The 19,122-nt window shown below is 48.4% G+C and overlaps 1 protein-coding gene across 1 annotated transcript; it reads left to right on the top strand.

Moving 5' to 3' along the window:
• Positions 1 to 24: 24 nt before the first annotated feature.
• LOC308229098 (complement receptor type 1-like) lies at positions 25 to 18,590 on the top strand (the record flags this gene model as incomplete). The annotated part of the gene is made up of 36 exons (XM_080632910.1): positions 25 to 97; positions 596 to 778; positions 1,060 to 1,242; positions 1,411 to 1,590; positions 1,766 to 1,948; positions 2,575 to 2,757; positions 2,926 to 3,105; positions 3,281 to 3,463; positions 3,718 to 3,942; positions 4,225 to 4,416; positions 4,669 to 4,768; positions 5,121 to 5,206; positions 5,707 to 5,901; positions 6,273 to 6,452; positions 6,559 to 6,750; positions 7,266 to 7,365; positions 7,540 to 7,625; positions 8,173 to 8,367; positions 8,546 to 8,728; positions 9,078 to 9,257; positions 9,757 to 9,939; positions 10,095 to 10,277; positions 10,458 to 10,640; positions 10,953 to 11,135; positions 11,343 to 11,534; positions 11,784 to 11,883; positions 12,449 to 12,534; positions 13,309 to 13,488; positions 13,904 to 13,951; positions 14,093 to 14,275; positions 14,923 to 15,105; positions 16,640 to 16,819; positions 17,054 to 17,083; positions 17,247 to 17,322; positions 17,597 to 17,681; positions 18,340 to 18,590. 35 exons carry the CDS (start codon positions 25 to 27, stop codon positions 17,676 to 17,678), a joined length of 5,334 nt encoding a protein of 1,777 aa, XP_080489036.1. The 3' UTR covers positions 17,679 to 17,681; positions 18,340 to 18,590.
• Between the last annotated feature and the right edge of the window lie 532 nt (positions 18,591 to 19,122).

Consider the following 19,122-nt stretch of genomic DNA (forward strand, 5'->3'; position numbering starts at 1 on the left):
TCAGTCTGCGCCAGGGACTGGAGCATGGTGCTCGCCTTCACTTTCCACCTCCTGGGCATTTCTGCTCTGCTTCTGGCCACCACGCCTGGGGCTCGAGGTAAGGGGGACCGGCAGGTCTGTGCCTCTAAGGCTCTGTCCTCACTGGTTGGGTCCATCCCTGCATCATCGCAGCGGTGCACTGTGCGTCCCCTGCCTGCCTCTTGCATGGCTGCATGCCCCCAGCAGCACAGAGCCCTTCACTGCAGTTAGGTTGCTTCTGGATAGTCCTGCCAATGTTTTCCAGTTGGATCAGACCCAGGGGATGTGCTTCCCAGCTCATGAGCTAGAAGCACGCAGAAAGGCCATAAAAGACTCTTGGCCTCACCAGGTGATTGATGTGAAATGCTGGACACCTGGCTTTTGCGAACAGAGGAAGCATTGGGGTCCTCTAGCAGTGCATGGAGGGGTCCTGCAGCCCCAGCAGCAGCCTCCACCACATCCCATTGCTCAGGGATCACCAAGCTGCGTGGACACCATCAACACAGCAACCAGGGAAGGCAGGAACAGCTTAAGGGCTGTGCAGGTAAAAGACATTTGATTTCTCTCCCTTTTCCAGGTGCCCAGTGCCTGTTCCCACACATCCAGCATGGGAAGAGAGTTTCCGTTGCCCGGTATTTCTATAGCACGGGGGACACCGTGAGCTTCATGTGCAACACCGGGTACACCCTGCATGGATCGGGCACCAGCGTGTGCGGAGCTGACTCCAGATGGAGCCCACCTCTGCCGCTGTGCAAAAAGGGCAAGTGTCCCAATGCGGTGGAGCTGTGGGGAAAGTTCCCTCTTGTGTCCTCTCAAATGCGGTGGGAAAGCAAAGCCAGGATGTATCTGCTCTCCTCACTTGTCTGCTCAAACCAAAGTGCTGCAGGTTGGCTCTGGAGAGGCAGAAACAGCTCAGAGCAAAGGAAATGGGGAGGGACATGGGGATGAAAGAGAAGAATTCCAGATATTACTCAAACATTCTTAGTAGCACACAGAAAGGCAAAGAGCTGACACACAGGGCAAATTCTTTTCCCTCTCCAGAGGTGACGTGTCCTCGGCCACCGAACATTGCCAACGGGCTGCACAGTGGACAGTCCTTGGACAGGTTTCCCCGTGGAATGAGGGTGCACTACAGCTGCCAGGATGGCTACGCTCCGGTCGGGAATGTGTCCATCAGCTGCACAGAGGCTGGGATGTGGAGCTGGCCCCTGCCTCGCTGTGAAGGTGGGTGGAGGATGCACTGCGAGGTGTGGGGCTGGAGGAAAGGATGCTGGATGTTCTGCTTGTAGGAACAGTGCAGGCTTGCAGCAGTGATGAGAAGGGAGTGGGCTGCTCGTGCAGGATCTGGCCCGTGCCTTGAGGTTTGAAGGCTGCTGTCCATGTTCCCCACAGCAATCGGCTGTGAGACGCCCGAGGTGCAGAACGGGAAGGTCTATGAGCTGCAGAGCTCCTACAGAGCTGGAGAGTCGCTGCATTTTGACTGCAATGCTGGTTTCGCTGCAGAGGACAGCTACGAGGCTCAGTGCCAGCCCGGAGGTACCTGGGATCCTCCGGTGCTCCGCTGCGAGAGGGGTGAGTGTGGGTGGGTGCCTGCTGGTGGCCCTGCCTGTGGACGCCCCTTGCAGGCAGGAGCAGAGTGTGCAGGCAGAGCCGTTCTGCCATGGGCTTTAACCCATCACTGCAGCGACTCCCTTCCCTTGCACGCTGTTCTCTCGCTGAGTGAAGGCTTTCTGTCTCCCTGGTGCAGTCCAGCCGTGCCCCATGCCTCCAGAGATCCCACATGGAAATCACAACAGCCAAGGCAAAGCATTTTTTACCATGGGAATGTTTGTAACGTACACGTGTGATCCCGGCTACTACTTGGTTGGAAACGCCATTGTGTTCTGCAAAGCATCAGGGAACTGGAGCCAGCCCTTGCCTCGCTGTGAAGGTGGGTTTATGGTCTGGCCCCTTGGGCAAGAAGTTTAGAGTGTGGCTCTGAGCACAGGGTAAACCCTGACCATTGCCCCTGAGACCTTCGGTGGGGGATTAAATTCCCTTTTAAAGAAGTATGCAGTTTAATTATATGTAAAGAACACGCTTACATCTATGAATCCTGAGCTCGGTATCTTTGTGGCTGCACGTGCTGCACCTCTCATGCTGGGGGTGGCTGGTGGGGAATCCTCAGTGTATGTCCAAGAACTGGCACATCCCTTAATGTGTGACCAAGTACAAAAGGGTCTCTAGGCCAGCACCCTCCTCCCGGTGCTCTGGCTGCAGCACACCCAGGCAGAGCCGGTGACGGTGCTGGGGACCGGGCACGGGCATGGGATGTGACACAGCCTTTGGGGGAGACGAGATGGATGTTTATGAATCCATTCAACATTCCTTCTCCAGAAAAGCCAGAGGAGAGACAGGGCACTCACAACTGGTCTGTCAGACAGAGCTGGCATGTGAGCCCATTGCCCTTCCCCTTTGCCTTCCCTATGCCCGACATGCAGGAGGTTTGAGTTGAGCTGTTTCTCTGGCATCACCTCTCCCAGACAACTCTCATGGGCTTTTCCTCTCCCTCTCCAGAGGTGACGTGTCCTCGGCCACCGAACATTGCCAATGGGCTGCACAGTGGACAGTCCTTGGACAGGTTTCCCCGTGGAATGAGGGTGCACTACAGCTGCCAGGATGGCTACGCTCCGGTCGGGAATGTGTCCATCAGCTGCACAGAGGCTGGGATGTGGAGCTGGCCCCTGCCTCGCTGTGAAGGTGGGTGGAGGATGCACTGCGAGGTGTGGGGCTGGAGGAAAGGATGCTGGATGTTCTGCTTGTAGGAACAGTGCAGGCTTGCAGCAGTGATGAGAAGGGAGTGGGCTGCTCGTGCAGGATCTGGCCCGTGCCTTGAGGTTTGAAGGCTGCTGTCCATGTTCCCCACAGCAATCGGCTGTGAGACGCCCGAGGTGCAGAACGGGAAGGTCTATGAGCTGCAGAGCTCCTACAGAGCTGGAGAGTCGCTGCATTTTGACTGCAATGCTGGTTTCGCTGCAGAGGACAGCTACGAGGCTCAGTGCCAGCCCGGGGGTACCTGGGATCCTCCGGTGCTCCGCTGCGAGAGGGGTGAGTGTGGGTGGGTGCCTGCTGGTGGCCCTGCCTGTGGATGCCCCTTGCAGGCAGGAGCAGAGTGTGCAGGCAGAGCCGTTCTGCCATGGGCTTTAACCCATCACTGCAGCGACTCCCTTCCCTTGCACGCTGTTCTCTCGCTGAGTGAAGGCTTTCTGTCTCCCTGGTGCAGTCCAGCCGTGCCCCATGCCTCCAGAGATCCCACATGGAAATCACAACAGCCAAGGCAAAGCATTTTTTACCATGGGAATGTTTGTAACGTACACGTGTGATCCTGGCTACTACTTGGTTGGAAACGCCATTGTGTTCTGCAAAGCATCAGGGAACTGGAGCCAGCCCTTGCCTCGCTGTGAAGGTGGGTTTATGGTCTGGCCCCTTGGGTGGGAGGAACAGCAGACCCTGACCATTGCAACCCGCTTCTCAGAGAAGGTTCATCCCATAGAAAGTGGTGCATGGTATAAAGTAGTTTCCAGCCCTTCTATTGCGGAGGTGGGGTGGGGAGGTTTTAGAGATGACAGTGATTTTGTCATTACAATATTAACAGCCTGTGGGTTCTTTCTTTTGCTCCAACTCGTGTTGCACATCACTTCTGCACATCACCACTTCCAGCTGCTGTCTGTGTACATCCCTATATACGGAACGGGAGGCAAGTGGATGGTCAAGGACCTCTCTCCGCACCCGGGCAAGCGGTGACATTTCAGTGTCATGATGGTTACAGCCTGCAAGGCAGTGCTAAAGTCATCTGCCAGGAGGATGGCAGCTGGCACCCTCCTGTTCCCATCTGTGGTAGACTTTACCATCAGCAGGGGCTTTCAAAGAGGCCTGGACTTCCAGGTAAATCGTGACATGGCTGCCTCAGGGTACACTGCTGTTTTATATCCCCTAAACCTCTTAAAAAAGGGTGGTTAAACCTGTGAGTGGAAGATTTAACTATATCTTGATAAGAAGAACCTGATCCTCTGGAATCCTTTGGGAAATTATGTTGTGTTTGTTTAGTAATGGCTATATTAATCCAAATAATTCATTCTGCAAGGCAAATCAAAGAGCTTTCCTCAGAAGAGTGTTCTTTCTGTGCTTGTCCTGCCTGATTCTCATGTCTGTTTTCTTTCTCAATAGGTGGCTGTGGGCCTCCTACAAGGTTACACTTTGCTGAGCTAAAGGAGGAGCATAAAAATGAGATTGATTTTTCTGTGGGGAAGACTGTGCAATACACTTGCCACCCTGGATATGCAAAACACCCAGGAATGTCACCTACTATTACATGCCTTGAGAGTGGAGTGTGGTCAGAAGCACTAGAGTTCTGTAAAAGTGAATAGCTCCTTCATTTGGTGTCCGTTGTTCAAGAAGGAATAGGTGCTAGGTTCTGTCCATGCTGCATAAACCTTCATGTTGTTCTGGTCTTCCAAGAGTATGTGACTAGTAAAGCCATGTAACTTCATGCTATTCGAAACCCGTTTTGGGGGTAACTAAACGTGAATGGGTTACTGGAGTAAGAGTTGCATCTGCTGCTCCATGGTATAGACACACAGAAGGCTACAATGAGGTTTTTTTCTCCCCCAGGGAAAAAATGCACCCATCCTGGTGAACCTGTGAATGGGAAAATCAGTTTCCTGACAGATCTCCTGTTCGGGTCAACAGTGCGCTACAGCTGTGAAAAAGGGTAAGTCGTGGTTTTGGCTACTGCTTAAAACAGCAAGGAGAGAGGTACGGGGCAAGTCTCCCTCTTTTCCTCCTATTCATTCATTCCCAATAAATGGTTCTATCAGAAGCTGCTGTATCGAGTCCTATACCTATAAATCACATAAGGTGTTCACTATCTTATATATACATGAAGACAGGCTGAGAGAGCTGGGCTTGTTCAGCCTGGAGAAGGCTCCGGGGAGACCCCATGTTTGCCAATGCCTAAAGGGGGCTGACAAGGGCGGAGAGGGGCTTTGGACAAGGTGATTGCGAGGAGGGAGTAACTCAAAGTGCAATGGCTTGGGATGAATGTTTAATCCTTTGAACACCAGGCACAGGTTAATTGGACAAGCCAGCAGACGATGTGAGATTTCTGGTGGACGTGCTGCATGGAGCGGTGACGTTCCTGTTTGTCAGCGTAAGTAGCTTTCAGTTCCAGGGGTTTGCATGGATTCGGTTCATATTCTCCAGTAAAGACTGACAAATCTTCCCAATCAAAGCTTTCACGGGGAATTTCTATGCTCTGTGGGCATGAAAAACACCAGAATGTTTTGATGTCAGAAGAAAATGTTCTGGGAACAGGTGCAAGATCTCAAAGGTTAATGGATTATAAAAGGCTCTGGAGCGTTTTCAGCAGTGCAAGAGAGGAATAGAAAGTATTTGTTTTTCTTTTGTTTCTTAAACAGTACAAAAGATAAAGCATGTAGGTGTTTCCTCCAGAGAGGTTTGTCTTGCTGGTCTGCTTTCTAACTTCATAGAAATTGCTAGCCAAGGAGAGGGAATCCAGTTGCCTACAAGGCCTCCCCTAGAAGGTCACTTCATTGCAGTTACTCCATCTCTAGGCCAAGTGTTTATGCCCCACAGATTGAGGGATATCAAGCACTTTGAATTCAGAAGCCTTGTTCTGCCCCTCTGCAGGTATCCCTTGTGAGCCACCTCCAGACATTCCTAATGGGAAGCACACAGGCAAGCTGCTGGATGAATTCCTCTTTGGCACTGCTGTAACATACACGTGCAACCCTGGATATCCACTCCATGGAGAGCCCTCCATCTACTGCACTACCCTGGATGGGAAGAACGGCGTGTGGAGCGGGCCCCCGCCGTCGTGCGGAGGTAGGGTTGAGTGTGCACATGCAGGTACTCAGGTGGAATCCTTCTGTCCCTACTGCTTCATATTCAGAAAGACAAGGGCACCCCCAGACAACTGCAATATGTGCCTGCCAGGGCACGAGCTTCAGGGGCTGCTTTGCAGCTGAGGCCAGGCAGAGGAGGGGAAGGCTGAAGGAGCACCCTGCTGCCTCCAGCATCACAGTTCAGCTTGGGTCTCACCTCAACGTTCAGCATCACTCAATGTGGGCAGTACCTGCTCATCTATGGGGAAACTGTTTTCACACTTGTGTCTTAAAAGAGATTGTAACCTGCAGAGGCTTTGCAGCCACACACTGCATAAATGCCCTTGTTGAACACCTGCCCTTCTCTTCCAGAGGCAAGATGTCCTGTCCCATGGGTCCAGAATGGGAGAATAGTGTCTCCTAGGACTGTCTACACACACAAGGACACCGTTACCTTTGAGTGTGAGCCAGGCTATGTTATACGTGGCCACAAAGTGGTACAATGCCAACTAAACAGCACCTGGGAGCCACCCGTGCCAGTCTGCGAGCAGGGCAAGTGTTCCAACAGTGCTATGAACATTAACCTGACCCCCCATTTCTCTCAGCTCTGCTTTTCCTTGACTCCTCTAACAATAAACTGACTTATCTTTCTTGGTAGCGGGCTGCAATGCACCGACCAGGCTGGCATTTGCTGAGTTGAAGGAGCTGTACAGAAACCAGACCATCTTTCCCGTGGGGAGGACGGTGGAATACGTGTGCCGGCCTGGGTACACGCAGCACATCGGGATGTCACCAGCCATCATGTGCCTTGAGAACGGGACGTGGGCTGTGGCACTGGAGTTCTGTAAAAGTATGTCCTGGAAGGGCTGAAAAACCTGAAGTGTTGGATTTTCATCTTTTCCTAGCTTTCCAGGTTTCTTTATGCAGCCTGCTCTCTGTGTTAGTCACTCTCATGACTACTTTACTATCCCAAGCTCATGCCTTCTAAAGCAATTCCACCTGAAGGAAAGACTAATTACAGTGATCAATCCTGCAAAACAGCTTTGTGGTTTGGATAACAGTGCAGTATTTGGAAGATCACGGTTTAATTTGACTCAATATCCCACTCTTGTACTGCAGGACACATTTCTAATTCTCTACTATGGGAGTGCTGAGGCGCTGGCACAGGGTGCCCAGAGAAGCTGTGGCTGCCCCATCCCTGGCAGTGCTCAAGGCCAGGTTGGACACAGGGGTTTGGAGCAAGCTGCTCCAGTGGAAGGTGTCCCTGCCCGTGGCAGGGGTTGGAACTGGATGAGTTTTAACGTCCCTTCCGACCCAAACCGGTCTATGATTCTATGACTAACGGTGGCTGGCATTCCCTCCTAGGAAAACAATGTGCTAACCCAAGGGATCCAGAGAATGGCCGAGCCATTGTCCTGACAGACCTCCTCCTGGGATCCAAAGTCAATTACACTTGTGACAAAGGGTGAGTCTTGAGACTGGTGGAATCCATCTGCCAAGTGAGAGTGAAGCAGGTTTTCAGCTCCACATGGAGGAACCTCATTCCTAAGTCAGAAGTCTTGGCTGCCTCTTGTAAGGGTTGTAAAGAAAGTTCCAAGTCTCTTAATGTAAATTAATAAATCCTTCTGTGTGACTCCAGGTACAAGTTGGTTGGAGGCTCTCAGAGAACATGCGAGGTCTCTGGCATACGTGTCTCATGGAGTGGAGATGCTCCTGTCTGCCAGCGTAAGTAGGCCACAACAAAAGGTCCTTGGAGATGCTTTGCAAGAGAAAGTGGCAAATCTTTCAAGAGAAAGATTTCATTGCAAAATATTTCTCCACTCACTGTATGTGTAAAATCTTTCATTTTTCCTTTTGTTTTGTTTTGCTTGCTTCTGAAAATACTTCCAAAAGTTTTCTATTTATCCTGGTCCAAACTGGTAAAACTGTTAACTAAACTCCATGTTACTGGGTAAGTATTTCTCAATGGTCGTGTAGGAATGGTGTGGCCAGTCTCTCTCTGCAAGTGTCCCCATGGATATGGAAAGGGAGGTAAGAACTGCCCCACCACCTCCAGACACAGGCAGTAAGGAGCTGACTTACGTGAGGGCAAAGGTTTTCTTTTCCACATGTGATTTTTTTTTCCATGCAGGGTTTGTCTCTGGATAATTTGGGTCATTGTATCCAGAGAGCATCACCACTGACATGGGTTCATCCCCATCAGTTCCCTTCCTGGGAAGTGTGTGTGTCCTGCAGATGAGGTGTTGAAAGCCACCTTGTTATGTGCCTCCAGGTATCACTTGCGGCCCACCTCCGAACATCTCCCATGGGACACACAGCGGGCACTCCAGGGACACCTTCTCCTATGCAGACGTGGTCACCTACACCTGTGACCCTGGCCACCCGCTGGCTGGAGAGCCCTCCATCATCTGCACCATGGCAGATGGGGAGCATGGCGCGTGGAGTGGGCCACTGCCACGATGCGGAGGTAGGGCTCTGGGTGTGCGGGATCTGACTCCACCAGTGAGGTTTGGTGTGAGCTAACATGGCAGATATTCAAAGGGATTAATGGAATTCATTGTCCTCCTCCTTTTGGATTTTGAAGGTTGGATTTTTAATTTTTCTTGCCCTGTCCACGTTTCTCATCTGCTTTGCCTCTTTTGCAGAGGTGAAGTGTCCTTCCCCTCCAAGCATCGCCAATGGGCAGCACAGCAGCCAGCCCTCGGACACCCACCTTCCAGGCTCGGCTGTGAACTACACCTGCAGGGATGGCTACTCCCTCATTGGGAATGCCTCCATTAGCTGTACTGCCGGGGGAATGTGGAGCCGGCCCCTGCCTCGATGTGAAGGTGTGTTTATATTGGCTTCTTTTATTAGGTCTTAGGCAGAAGCTGTTCCCTGTGAGGGTGCTGCGGCGTTGGCACAGGGTGCCCAGAGAAGCTGTGGCTGCCCCATCCCTGGCAGTGTTCAAGGCCAGGTTGGAAGGGGCTTGGATTTCCCTTTCTGTCCCCTGGTAAGGACAGACCCTCAGGAGCAGCTGAATAATGGTATTACATGTAAGAATAAGAGTCAATAATGTTGGCATGCCCATGACAGTGATGGCAAAGTTCAGCAGCAGGTACTGCCCCTGGTCAGTGTCCCTCCACACCCAGGATGGGCTTCATGTCCTCAGCAGTGCCTTGTGCTGTTCATTTCCAGCAACTGGCTGCGAAAGACCGGAGATCAAGAATGGAAGATCAGCTGGGCTGGAGACCATGTACAAACTCACGGATACTGTTGTCTTCGAATGTGATTTTGGTTATGCCTTGAAGGGCTCTCAAGAGTCTCAGTGCCAGTTTGGGGGCAAGTGGGACCCTCCTGTCCCCACCTGTGAAAAGAGTAAGTATAAATGAGGTGACGGGTATTGAAAAGATGTATAGATATGGCGCTTAAGAGCATAGTTTAGTGGTGGACTTGACAGTGCCAAGTTAATGGTTGGACTTGATTATCTTAAAGGTCTTTCTCCAACCTAAATGATTCTATGATTCAGACCCTTGTTATCTACAGCTTTCATCTATTTAAACAAATCCACAAAGAGACAGTAAGTCAGGCTGGTGTTCGATCTAGGTCACAACCACAGAAAGGCCAGAGCAAGCTGTTAGGGCCACAGATGGCAACTAACTATTCTAAGTGCCCAAATAGTGAGAAATTAGCATTCTTGACGTGAATAAGCTTGAAAAACCTGAAGGGTGGAAGGTTAGGGAGGGTAGGATGGAAGCATAATTCAGTGACAGACCAACCTAGTTGGGAAAAGTTAATGGGAAAGAAAGAAACTAAAAGGCTGCCTTACCGTACAGTGGGTGCTTGTAGTACCAGCTCTTTTCTTCCCTCCCTGTAGTGCTACAGTGTCCTTCTCCTCCAAATATCAAAAATGGCCATCATGACAGCAAGGATGTGAACGTGTTTGTCCCAGGAGTATCTGTGAAGTACTACTGTGACACAGGGTACATCCTCACTGGGAAAACAACAGTTTCTTGTTTGACATCTGGAACCTGGAGCATCCCTTACCCACGGTGTGAAGGTAAGCTGTAAATCCTGTTACCTTCAGTGAAAAGGGAAACAGACCATCATGGTTGCACGGCCTTCCTTGAAGTCTGACCTTGCATAAGCAAAGAAGGAACCCCCAGTGCTGGCAGCCCTTTCCCCAGCCCATGCTCTGCTGCTTTGCACTTCCAGTGATCACTTGCACAAGCCCCAGCATCCAGGATGGAGAAGTGACTGAAGGACAGAGTGCTGCCTACCACCCTGGGGCCAACGTCACCTTCCAGTGTCACCCAGGCTATGTGCTGTGGGGCAGCCGTGCAGCCAAGTGCCAGCCGGATGGCCGCTGGGTGCCTGCTGTCCCTACCTGCAAGCCAGGTGAGTGCCCCCACATGGGGGTTTAGAAGGAGGATGCTTAGGGCCATCGTTGTGCTGGATGAGGCGTTGCTCTCTGCCTCACCCACAAAACTCTAGGTGTGACAGTCTTTTGTTGTATTACATGTGCTCCTCCATGGGGCAAAAGCACTAAAATGCCGTTCTCTGCTCCTGCCCTGTTAGTGCTGCCTTGTCCTCCACCTCCCATCATTGCCCACGCCACGCACAGTGCACAGCTCGAGGCAAACTTCACCACTGGCATGTCCGTGAGCTACAGCTGTCAGCCCGGCTTCTCCCTCCTCGGAGACCCCTCTGTCTTGTGCACAGCCTCAGGGAACTGGAGCCTCCCATACCCACGCTGCGCAGGTAGGGCTGGCTGCTGCTGAGGCATCCTGTGCATTCAAGGCTGGCTCAGGATCCATCCCCTGCCCAGCTGAGCACCCACCCTGTGCCCAGCTGAGCATCCATGCCCTGCCCTGCTGAGCATCCATCCTATGGATGATGGTCCTGGAGCTGGCATGGGAAGGGTTAGAACTGCACATCCAGCAACACCCTTGGGTTTAAGTGTGCTTCCAGCACATGTAGGTGCTCGGCTCTCTTTAACTTCATGTTTGCATCCTTCCTGCCTGTCACCCTGTCCGTCCCCTTTGTTCATTTTGTTTTGCCCTCTTTCTTCAGTGCTGCAGTGTCCTTCACCTCCAAATATTGACAATGGAAATCACAACAGCCAGGACTTGGAAGTTTTCACTGCTGGGATGGTTGTAAATTACAGCTGTGACCCTGGCTACAGCCTCCTGGGAGAGGCATCGATTCACTGCACTGACTCAGGAAACTGGAGCCTTCCTCTTCCTCAGTGTGCAGGTACACGCCAAGATGGGAGTTATGGATAGTCTGGGAATTTCCGCCATTGAAAGCCTGTAGGATTCATCCTTTCCCTTGAATTCATCAGTCCTTCCCCTTTGTTTTGCCTGTAAACATTTATCTACAGATGTATATACTCACTATACGTTTTCATACCATTTATGTAGTTGCTATCCCTATTTCTCCCTGTGTTTTCTTTCCTGACAGATGGCTGTGGTCCACCTCCAAACTTAACCTTTGCTGAGCTCACTGAGGAATACAGGAACCTGACGGAATTCCCTGTTGGGGACACTGTGCGATACCGCTGCCCACTGGGATACAAGAAACACCCCGGAGTATCCCCAACTCTGACATGCCTCCAAAACCACACGTGGTCTGAAGCGCTAGAGTTCTGTAAAAGTGAATAGCTCAATGTTTGGTGTTGGTTGTTGACAACTGTCTCCAATGCATTTGCGGGTTTCTTACAGCAATCCTTTAAAGAATGGCTCCTACATGGCTTTACTAGTCACATAGTTTGGGCAGCTCCAGGCCTTTTAAAAATCATGTCTTCATTGGTGTCTGAATGTGGACAGATCCTTAAGGTACCTTCTCATAGTGCATTACAAAACTGCAAGGGAGGAGTTTAAAGTCAGCCTTGTTCTTTCCCAGGGAAGCAATGTAAATACCCAGAAACACCAAAGAATGGCAGAGTTGTTGTTCTGACCGATCTCCTTTTTGGGTCAACCGTGAGCTACACATGTAAAGAAGGGTGAGTCCTACACTGCCTTTGCTGACTGTTTCTGAGCTTGGTGTTGGGCAACTTCCAGTGAAGTGTTTGAACCCACTCCTCTGTGTAGCCATTCTCCCACAGCAAGGCAGAGTTTGTATTTTGGTTCCAGTTATGCCATTTACTTTGGTTCCAGTTGCCTGCTCAGGAAAGTGAGAAGTGTCTCTTGTTTTCCCCTGCTTGTGCTCAGTAGCTTCCTTTGCAAACTTCAGTTGCAGTCTGCTTCTCAGATGGCCACCCAGTAAGAGCTGAGAGCGCTGCAAGGAGGCTCCAGCGGTTTGGCAATCACTTGGGTCTGTGTCCTGACTTAACACCTGACCAACCTAACCCAGAGTAGTTTGGGATCATTGCTGTTCCTCTTGGATCTAGGAAAAAAGAACTTGGTTCCTTCATATCCATGTGTCAAACCAACAGATAACACCCTGATGATCAGCCAGAATTCAGGAGGCTACAGAAGGAAACCTCTGGGGGTAGTGTCAGAGAGGGAGCGCAAATTATGAGCTGGATTATTTGGGATCAACTGGTATTTCCTTCTCTGCAACTCCAGGCACCGACTGGTTGGACAGTCTCACAGGCGATGTGAGGGTTTTGGACCAGATGTCACATGGAGTGGTCTTCTTCCCGTTTGTCAAAGTAGGTCACCCCTAGACCTGGCCCAGAATTAGGGCCAAATTAAGCCCTTAAAATTAAAAAGTGGGCATTTCCTTAAAATAAATAGGAACTTGAGGAATAAGATTTTAAAGCAGAATATTCCTCTAGGATTGTTTCGCTTGTTTATGTAGACTTAGGTAGAAAAGTCAAGAGATGCTCACAAGGATTTGTCCCTTTTTTTTCAGAAACATAATACATTAAGGAAGAAATGTGTCTCACAGTACAAGAATGGGATATTGAGTCAAATTGAACTGTGATCTTCCAAATACTGCATTGTTATCCAAACCACAAAGCTGTTTTGCAGGATGTAGTTAGTCTTTCCTTCTGATGGAATTGCTTTAGAAGGCATGAGCTTGGGATAGTAAAGTAGTCTTGAGAATGATTAACAGCACTGACAGATTTCTACACTGTTTAATATATTTATTTGCATTATTCTATTTATAGGCACAAAACTATGTTTATATATACAATAACATAGATTTAGAGGGTAGATTTAGATGAGATCTAAGTTGGAACTGGAGGAGCTTCAAGGCCCCTTCCAACCCAAACCAGTCTGGGATTCTATGATAATGTGGAAATCCAGGGTACCTAAAGGCACTAAAAAGCCCTCAGTTCTTAAAATGATTGTCCTGTGAGTCTTCAAGTACTAGCCAGGAAACTCCTCTGAGCAGTGGCACGTTAAGGATGGACTTTATATATGCATCAGTTACAGCATACACATGGCTCCCTCTTTGAGATAACCCATTTATTTTTCAGAGGTGATATGTCCAGCCCCAAAGATCCAGAATGGGAGAGTATCTGTTCTGAAGTATCACTACACGTACAAAGACACTGTTAGCTTTACGTGCCATGAAGGTTTCACCTTGCGAGGCAATCACACAGCCCAGTGCCAAGCTGATAAAACATGGGATCCACCAGTACCAGTTTGTGAGCAGGGTAAGTGTCAGCACCCTGACCCACCAGCACTGCAGATTCCTCCCCACTGCTCCTACCCACCCATTGAAGCCAACATTGATTTTCTTTTTCCTGTTTGCTCCAACTACTTTAAGGAGAAACCAGGAATTGTTCCTTTTATTTATGCCTCTCTTCTCACACAGGAGATGAGCCAGGTGTTTGGTAATGCTGTAAGTATAAACATGATAAGCTCTTTTCTCAGCCTTCTTGTTGCAATCCATAACCCACCTTCTCTTTATTTCCTGAAAGTGAAACATTTGGTAACTTCACAGCAGGACACTATCAGACAGGAGCACAATTTTTGCTGTAAAGGCAGGATCATAGAAAACTAAGGTCAATTTTTGCATTGTATTTGCTCAACCAAATGTGTATTTTAAACTCTTAATGCTGCATCTAGATGGAGTGGCAGAACACTATCGTCATCCGCATACCACCACAAAGCCAGGTAGGTATATCACAAGAAGAGGTGAGATTTACTAAACACCAACTCCTCCTCCCAACCTGTCCTGCTTTTTTGCAGGGAAGAGAGGTACATTTCCACCTTTTTTACAATAGATCATTACATTCTCATCCTCTTCTCTTTCAGAAGTGAAGTGTCTGCCTCCTCCAAGCATTGTCAATGGGGAACACAGTGGACATTTCTCAGACACTTTTCACGTAGGAGCACTTGTACGCTATCGCTGCAAACGGGGCTTCTCCCTCATTGGGAATAAATCTGTTCGTTGTACAAAGTCTGGAGCCTGGAGCCATCCCCTTCCTCGGTGTGAAGGTGTGTTTGTGCTCTTCTCTCTGGATCTTCTCAATGCATGTAGTGGTGTTTGTCTAAGGACTTGCTGAAACAAGATCAGAGTCCCTCCATAGGCCTGGAGACATCACAGATGCTCAAAATTTCCCTTCTTGCCCCTGTGAGCTCTGTTTTGATCTGCATGTCTCTCTTAGCACGGTCCTGCTCCAAGCCTGCAGATATTGCCCATGGGTCTCTCAGTGGCCCAGCAAGAACATTATTCAGTCCTGGAACATCTGTAAGCTACATCTGCGAGGCTGGGTTCTCTCTCATTGGGTCAGCATCCATGTATTGCACACAGTCTGGATCCATCATCCTTCGCTCTGTCAACGTGTGTTTTTGTTGTAGAGAGCTAAGAAGAAAGGAAATTTAACATGACTTGCCTTAGGGAAGGATTTGTACAAGGACTAAATAAGAGTCCCTTACTACTGAAGGTGTGATAAGAACAAGATCAAGTTTATAACCGTTTCCAAAGCCTAATGGAGTTATAGGGTTACCAAATCAGTTGTTGAGCCTAGGCGAAGAAATTAAACGGGATCAAGGCTGCAAAGGTTACAGTGCCTTAGCTACCCTCTGGCAGTCCATAAGGGTCTTTATGTCAACATGTCATTTCTCTCTCCCTGACTTTCCAGTTGTGAAGTGTCTCCGTCCTCCAAACATCACCAATGGGAAGCTCAAAGGCAACATCTCTGACACTTTTTCCTATGGAGCGTCTGTATCCTACAGCTGCAATCCTGGTTATTCACTCATTGGGAATGCTTCCATCAACTGCACGGTGAAAGGAACCTGGAGCCAGCCTCCTCCTCAGTGCAAAGGTGTGCTTGTGCTTAGTTAGCTTATGGTGACAGAACCAGAACTGGGCTGAGGAGACATGCAGCCATGCAGATACATGCATTCACACTAAATCATTTGCATTAAATCTTCAGAGAGCTACACAGGCCAAAATCTGAGCAGCAAAACCTGCAGCTAACACTGAATTCCATCCCCTTATTTTGCTTGGGAACCACTTTTATATCATAGCTAGGCTGTGTTGATCTGTTCATTATGAATTTAACTACTCTTTGTTATCCCTGGGAAGAGTATGATGCTGTAAAGAAGCAGGATGGGAACCTCATACTAACAGGAGGACAGGAGTGTGATAGATGCAATTCTGAAAGGCAGCTTTAATTCTTGCATGTTTTTCTATTTCTGCTCTTGGTACTACAAATGAGTCATGTACCAACTGTCCTTCACTAAAAGCTTTTTATTTTTAGTAGAAGAGTAGACTTTCCCCCTCCCTTTCCTTCCGTTTTTGTGTTGCTCACTCCCCAGTTATCAAAGCAAAGGAAGTGATTGTTGTATCACACAAGTTCTCTGATGGACGGTTTGGAGACTACACATGAGCCTGACTACTCCCTTCTTGGAAAATGCCTCTCTGTGCCTTCTGTGTAGCTCACTGTGAAGGTCAGTCATCAGGCAAACCTGACTAAAGGCTCTTTCATGAGTGTCACAAAATTCCTAGTCTGGGTGTTCCTGTACAGAAACCTGGGCATTCACTGGAATAAATTCATTACCCACACAGGACACTTCCTTGGTGGAGCTGCTTGGATAACAATGAGAGAAAATAACATACCACACACTCATGTAAATAAGTCAGAGGCTCTTTCAAGGAAGCACTCACAGAAAAATTCCCTCATCTCTCCACACTGTCATGGGTTTGAAGTCTCTTTAGAAACTGTTACGTGTGTTAGTAAAAATAAATATTAAAGAAAGGACATAAAACAAAGGGTGAAGTTACATGGTGATGTTAACCCTTTGGTCTCCACTGAGAACCATCTCCTCCAGAATTCTTGGGCTTGGGCTGTCAAAGGTGATTTGGGGCTTAAATCGAAGCAACTCACTTCATGGAAATCAGTGGTGTAAGTAGGTTAGATGGCTGGACTAATTAATAAAGTAATTATTGATAATATATCTGCTGACATCTTTGAAGGGCAAGGGACTTCTACTGACTAGAAGTGGGTTATAGGCAGTTGGTTCTTAAGTTCCCACAGAATTCTTCTCTACTAAACCTTTCTTCTCCCAGTGTTTTGGTAGCCCAGTATCAGAAAGATCTCTTTCTCTGACACGCTTCTCCCCAGGTACCCCTACTACCCAGGGTTTTCTGCCATTTCAGTGTGGAGTAGCCGATCTGCACAAGCATTCACGTGCGGGAGTGAACATACTTCTGCAGCCACAAAGAAAGGAGTTACCCTGTGGAATGAGAATGAAATCCTGGCTACCTTCAGAGAGAATTCACTAACAACGTCCTAAATAACCCACACTTGTATTTCTTTTATCTTAAGTTCCCTTTTTTGTTACTTCTAATTGCAGAGATCAGATGTGTATTCCCAGAAGTTCAAGGTGTTAAGAAAGCCATTCGAGGAAACACTTATCGCTCTGGGACTAACATCACTCTTGAATGTGATGACGGTTACACCTTGGAAGGCATCAGTCACATTCAGTGCCAAGAAGACTTCAGCTGGGACCCTCCTATACCCGCCTGTAAACTGAGTGAGTGGCATGTGAATGAAGCAAAGAGCAAACGGAAACACACAGATGAATTTTAAACACATAAATGGATTTCTGTATTTAAAAAAAAGAGGGTACGATGGTGTGTTCTTTAAGAAATTCTCTATTGTAGGCCTTAGAAGTAAAACCTTTATTGACAAAGTGATCAAATGCTGATGAGAAGCACCACATTTTGTTAGAATACTTTTCTGATTTTATTTCTTCTCTTCCTTTCAGCATCACATAAGTCTGGTTCCGCAGGTGTAGGTAAGCAGCTTAGAAACACTTCTGTGGCCAGGTCTTAGCTTTATGCAGTGGTTTTGGTGGCACTGTTTCCTTCTGCTTGCTTTAAAGATATGCCTCATTATATCTTTTGTGCTGATATACTTTAAAACATACAGTGAGAATAACACATGCTCTTCTCTTTCAGGAGTCATAGCTGCAGGAGTCCTGCTTCTCCTGGGGGCAGGCGTTGTCTGGAAAATTATTTCCAAGCAGAAGGAAGGGTAAGGCAGTCTCCTGGATGCTCATTTGTCAGTCTCCTGGGTGATCCTTTGTTGCCAAGTCCCAAGTTGTATACGCTTTAGACTCTCCAAGTATTTACCTGAGTGTGCCGGGGGCTTTTGTATCTTCACTTCCTCCTTGCAAACTGTACAAGGCACAGCAACCTGGATCAGCGGTGTGGTTATGTTGTTTTATTTCATTAGAGGAAACCAACCCAAGTGTTCTTTTACAAACCAGTGCAGTTCACTGTTTCCTGTTGGTGTTTTTTCCACTTAGCTATTATGATACATATGAAAACCACAGTTACCAAACCCCTCTGAACGAGACAACTGACCCGAAATGTTCGTGTCTTCAATAGAAGGTATGGATTTCTATTCCTCAACAGAAAATATCAGTTATAGCACTTCAGTCATTCCCATATAGTCCTTCAACTAGAAAACTATTTTCTCTCAATCATATGGTAAGATGCTTTCTTTTGCTGAATAAGAGAGACTGTTTTAAATGGACTAGGCTTGCTTTTAAACATCCTATTTTTCTTCCTGAAACCACCTTTAATGTGTTTGTTTCCTTTTGCATCACCTGAACAGATGATGTTCACAGGTCAGACTTCCAGACTAGGCCTTGCTGCTGCCATAAACTGCTTTGGTTTTATATGGATTATAGGAGACCTTGCTCTCTAAAAAAGTGCCTTAAGAAAAAGGACATTGAACTGGCCCTTTGGGTTTTCTTGCTTGTTTTTACACTTATTGCAATGCCATTTTCATTTACTCTTTATGCTGAATTTATTGCAGATAGTGATGAATTTTCACTGTTAGCACTCTGACCATAACCAGCTTTGACTACCAAATGGCACCAGAACACATCTGCATTTCCACTGTATTGTTTTAAGGCTGCTTTCAATAATCCCTCCTTTGAAACAATGCGTTTCCCAGAACTTCTCTCCTCCCTCCCTGAGTTGCGACGCAATCCCTATACCAGGAAAAGCCTAATTTTAACCCACAATGGCATCATTTCCCTAGGCTGGGCACCTTTGCTGTCGCCAACCCGGTGTGGGACTGGTTCTCCATACGAAGAGCGGCTGCAGGCTGCATGGAAGCGTTGCTTACATTGAAAATGGAATTCTGTGGCCAAAAAAGGCACTTTACTATAGAAAGAACATTAATGCTCCTTCTGCAGCAAGGATCTAGCAAAGTGCAGGTTGCCTGTGGTACAGGGGCTATTTCCAAGGGAGTTCTCTACACTGCTGCCAGCCGACGAGGAACATTTCCTTTCCCTATATGCAAACCCTGCGACAAGCAAGATCCATGAAAGCATTCCTGTGTGGAAATCAAGAGTTTAACCACAACTTGTCTTAATAGCGACTGTATTCACACGTGCAGCATCACCAGGCGCTGCTCTGCATCTTTTAGGAGCGCTTATTAGCAGCGTCCCTCTATGAATGCTTCACCTAATAAAAGCTGAGCATGGGACAACACTTGCTTCAGGTTTTTCTCTAGAGTTTTAAGCGGTTTTATTATTATAACAGTGCTCTGCACCACACGCAGTTTGCTCCTCAGAGGCGCTGCCCTGCACAGGGTCGGTTGATGACCCTTTGCTGGTGTTGGAGCTGCACCCGCTAACTGCGCTCTGCTTTTCCCCTTCACCGCAGGATGCGGGCCCTTGCCTAGGAAAGGGCGCGGTGTGCTCAAGCCCACACCCGGTTTATCTCAAGGGGAACCGCTGCTATGCAACCGCCTCAGAAGCGGAACCTCTCCGCCATACCAGCGACCTCCGCTGAGGGAAGGCGCGGGGTGGGCAGTGCC

This window comes from Psittacula echo (assembly GCF_963264785.1).
Source record: "Psittacula echo genome assembly, chromosome: 22".
Lineage (NCBI taxonomy): Eukaryota > Metazoa > Chordata > Aves > Psittaciformes > Psittacidae > Psittacula > Psittacula echo.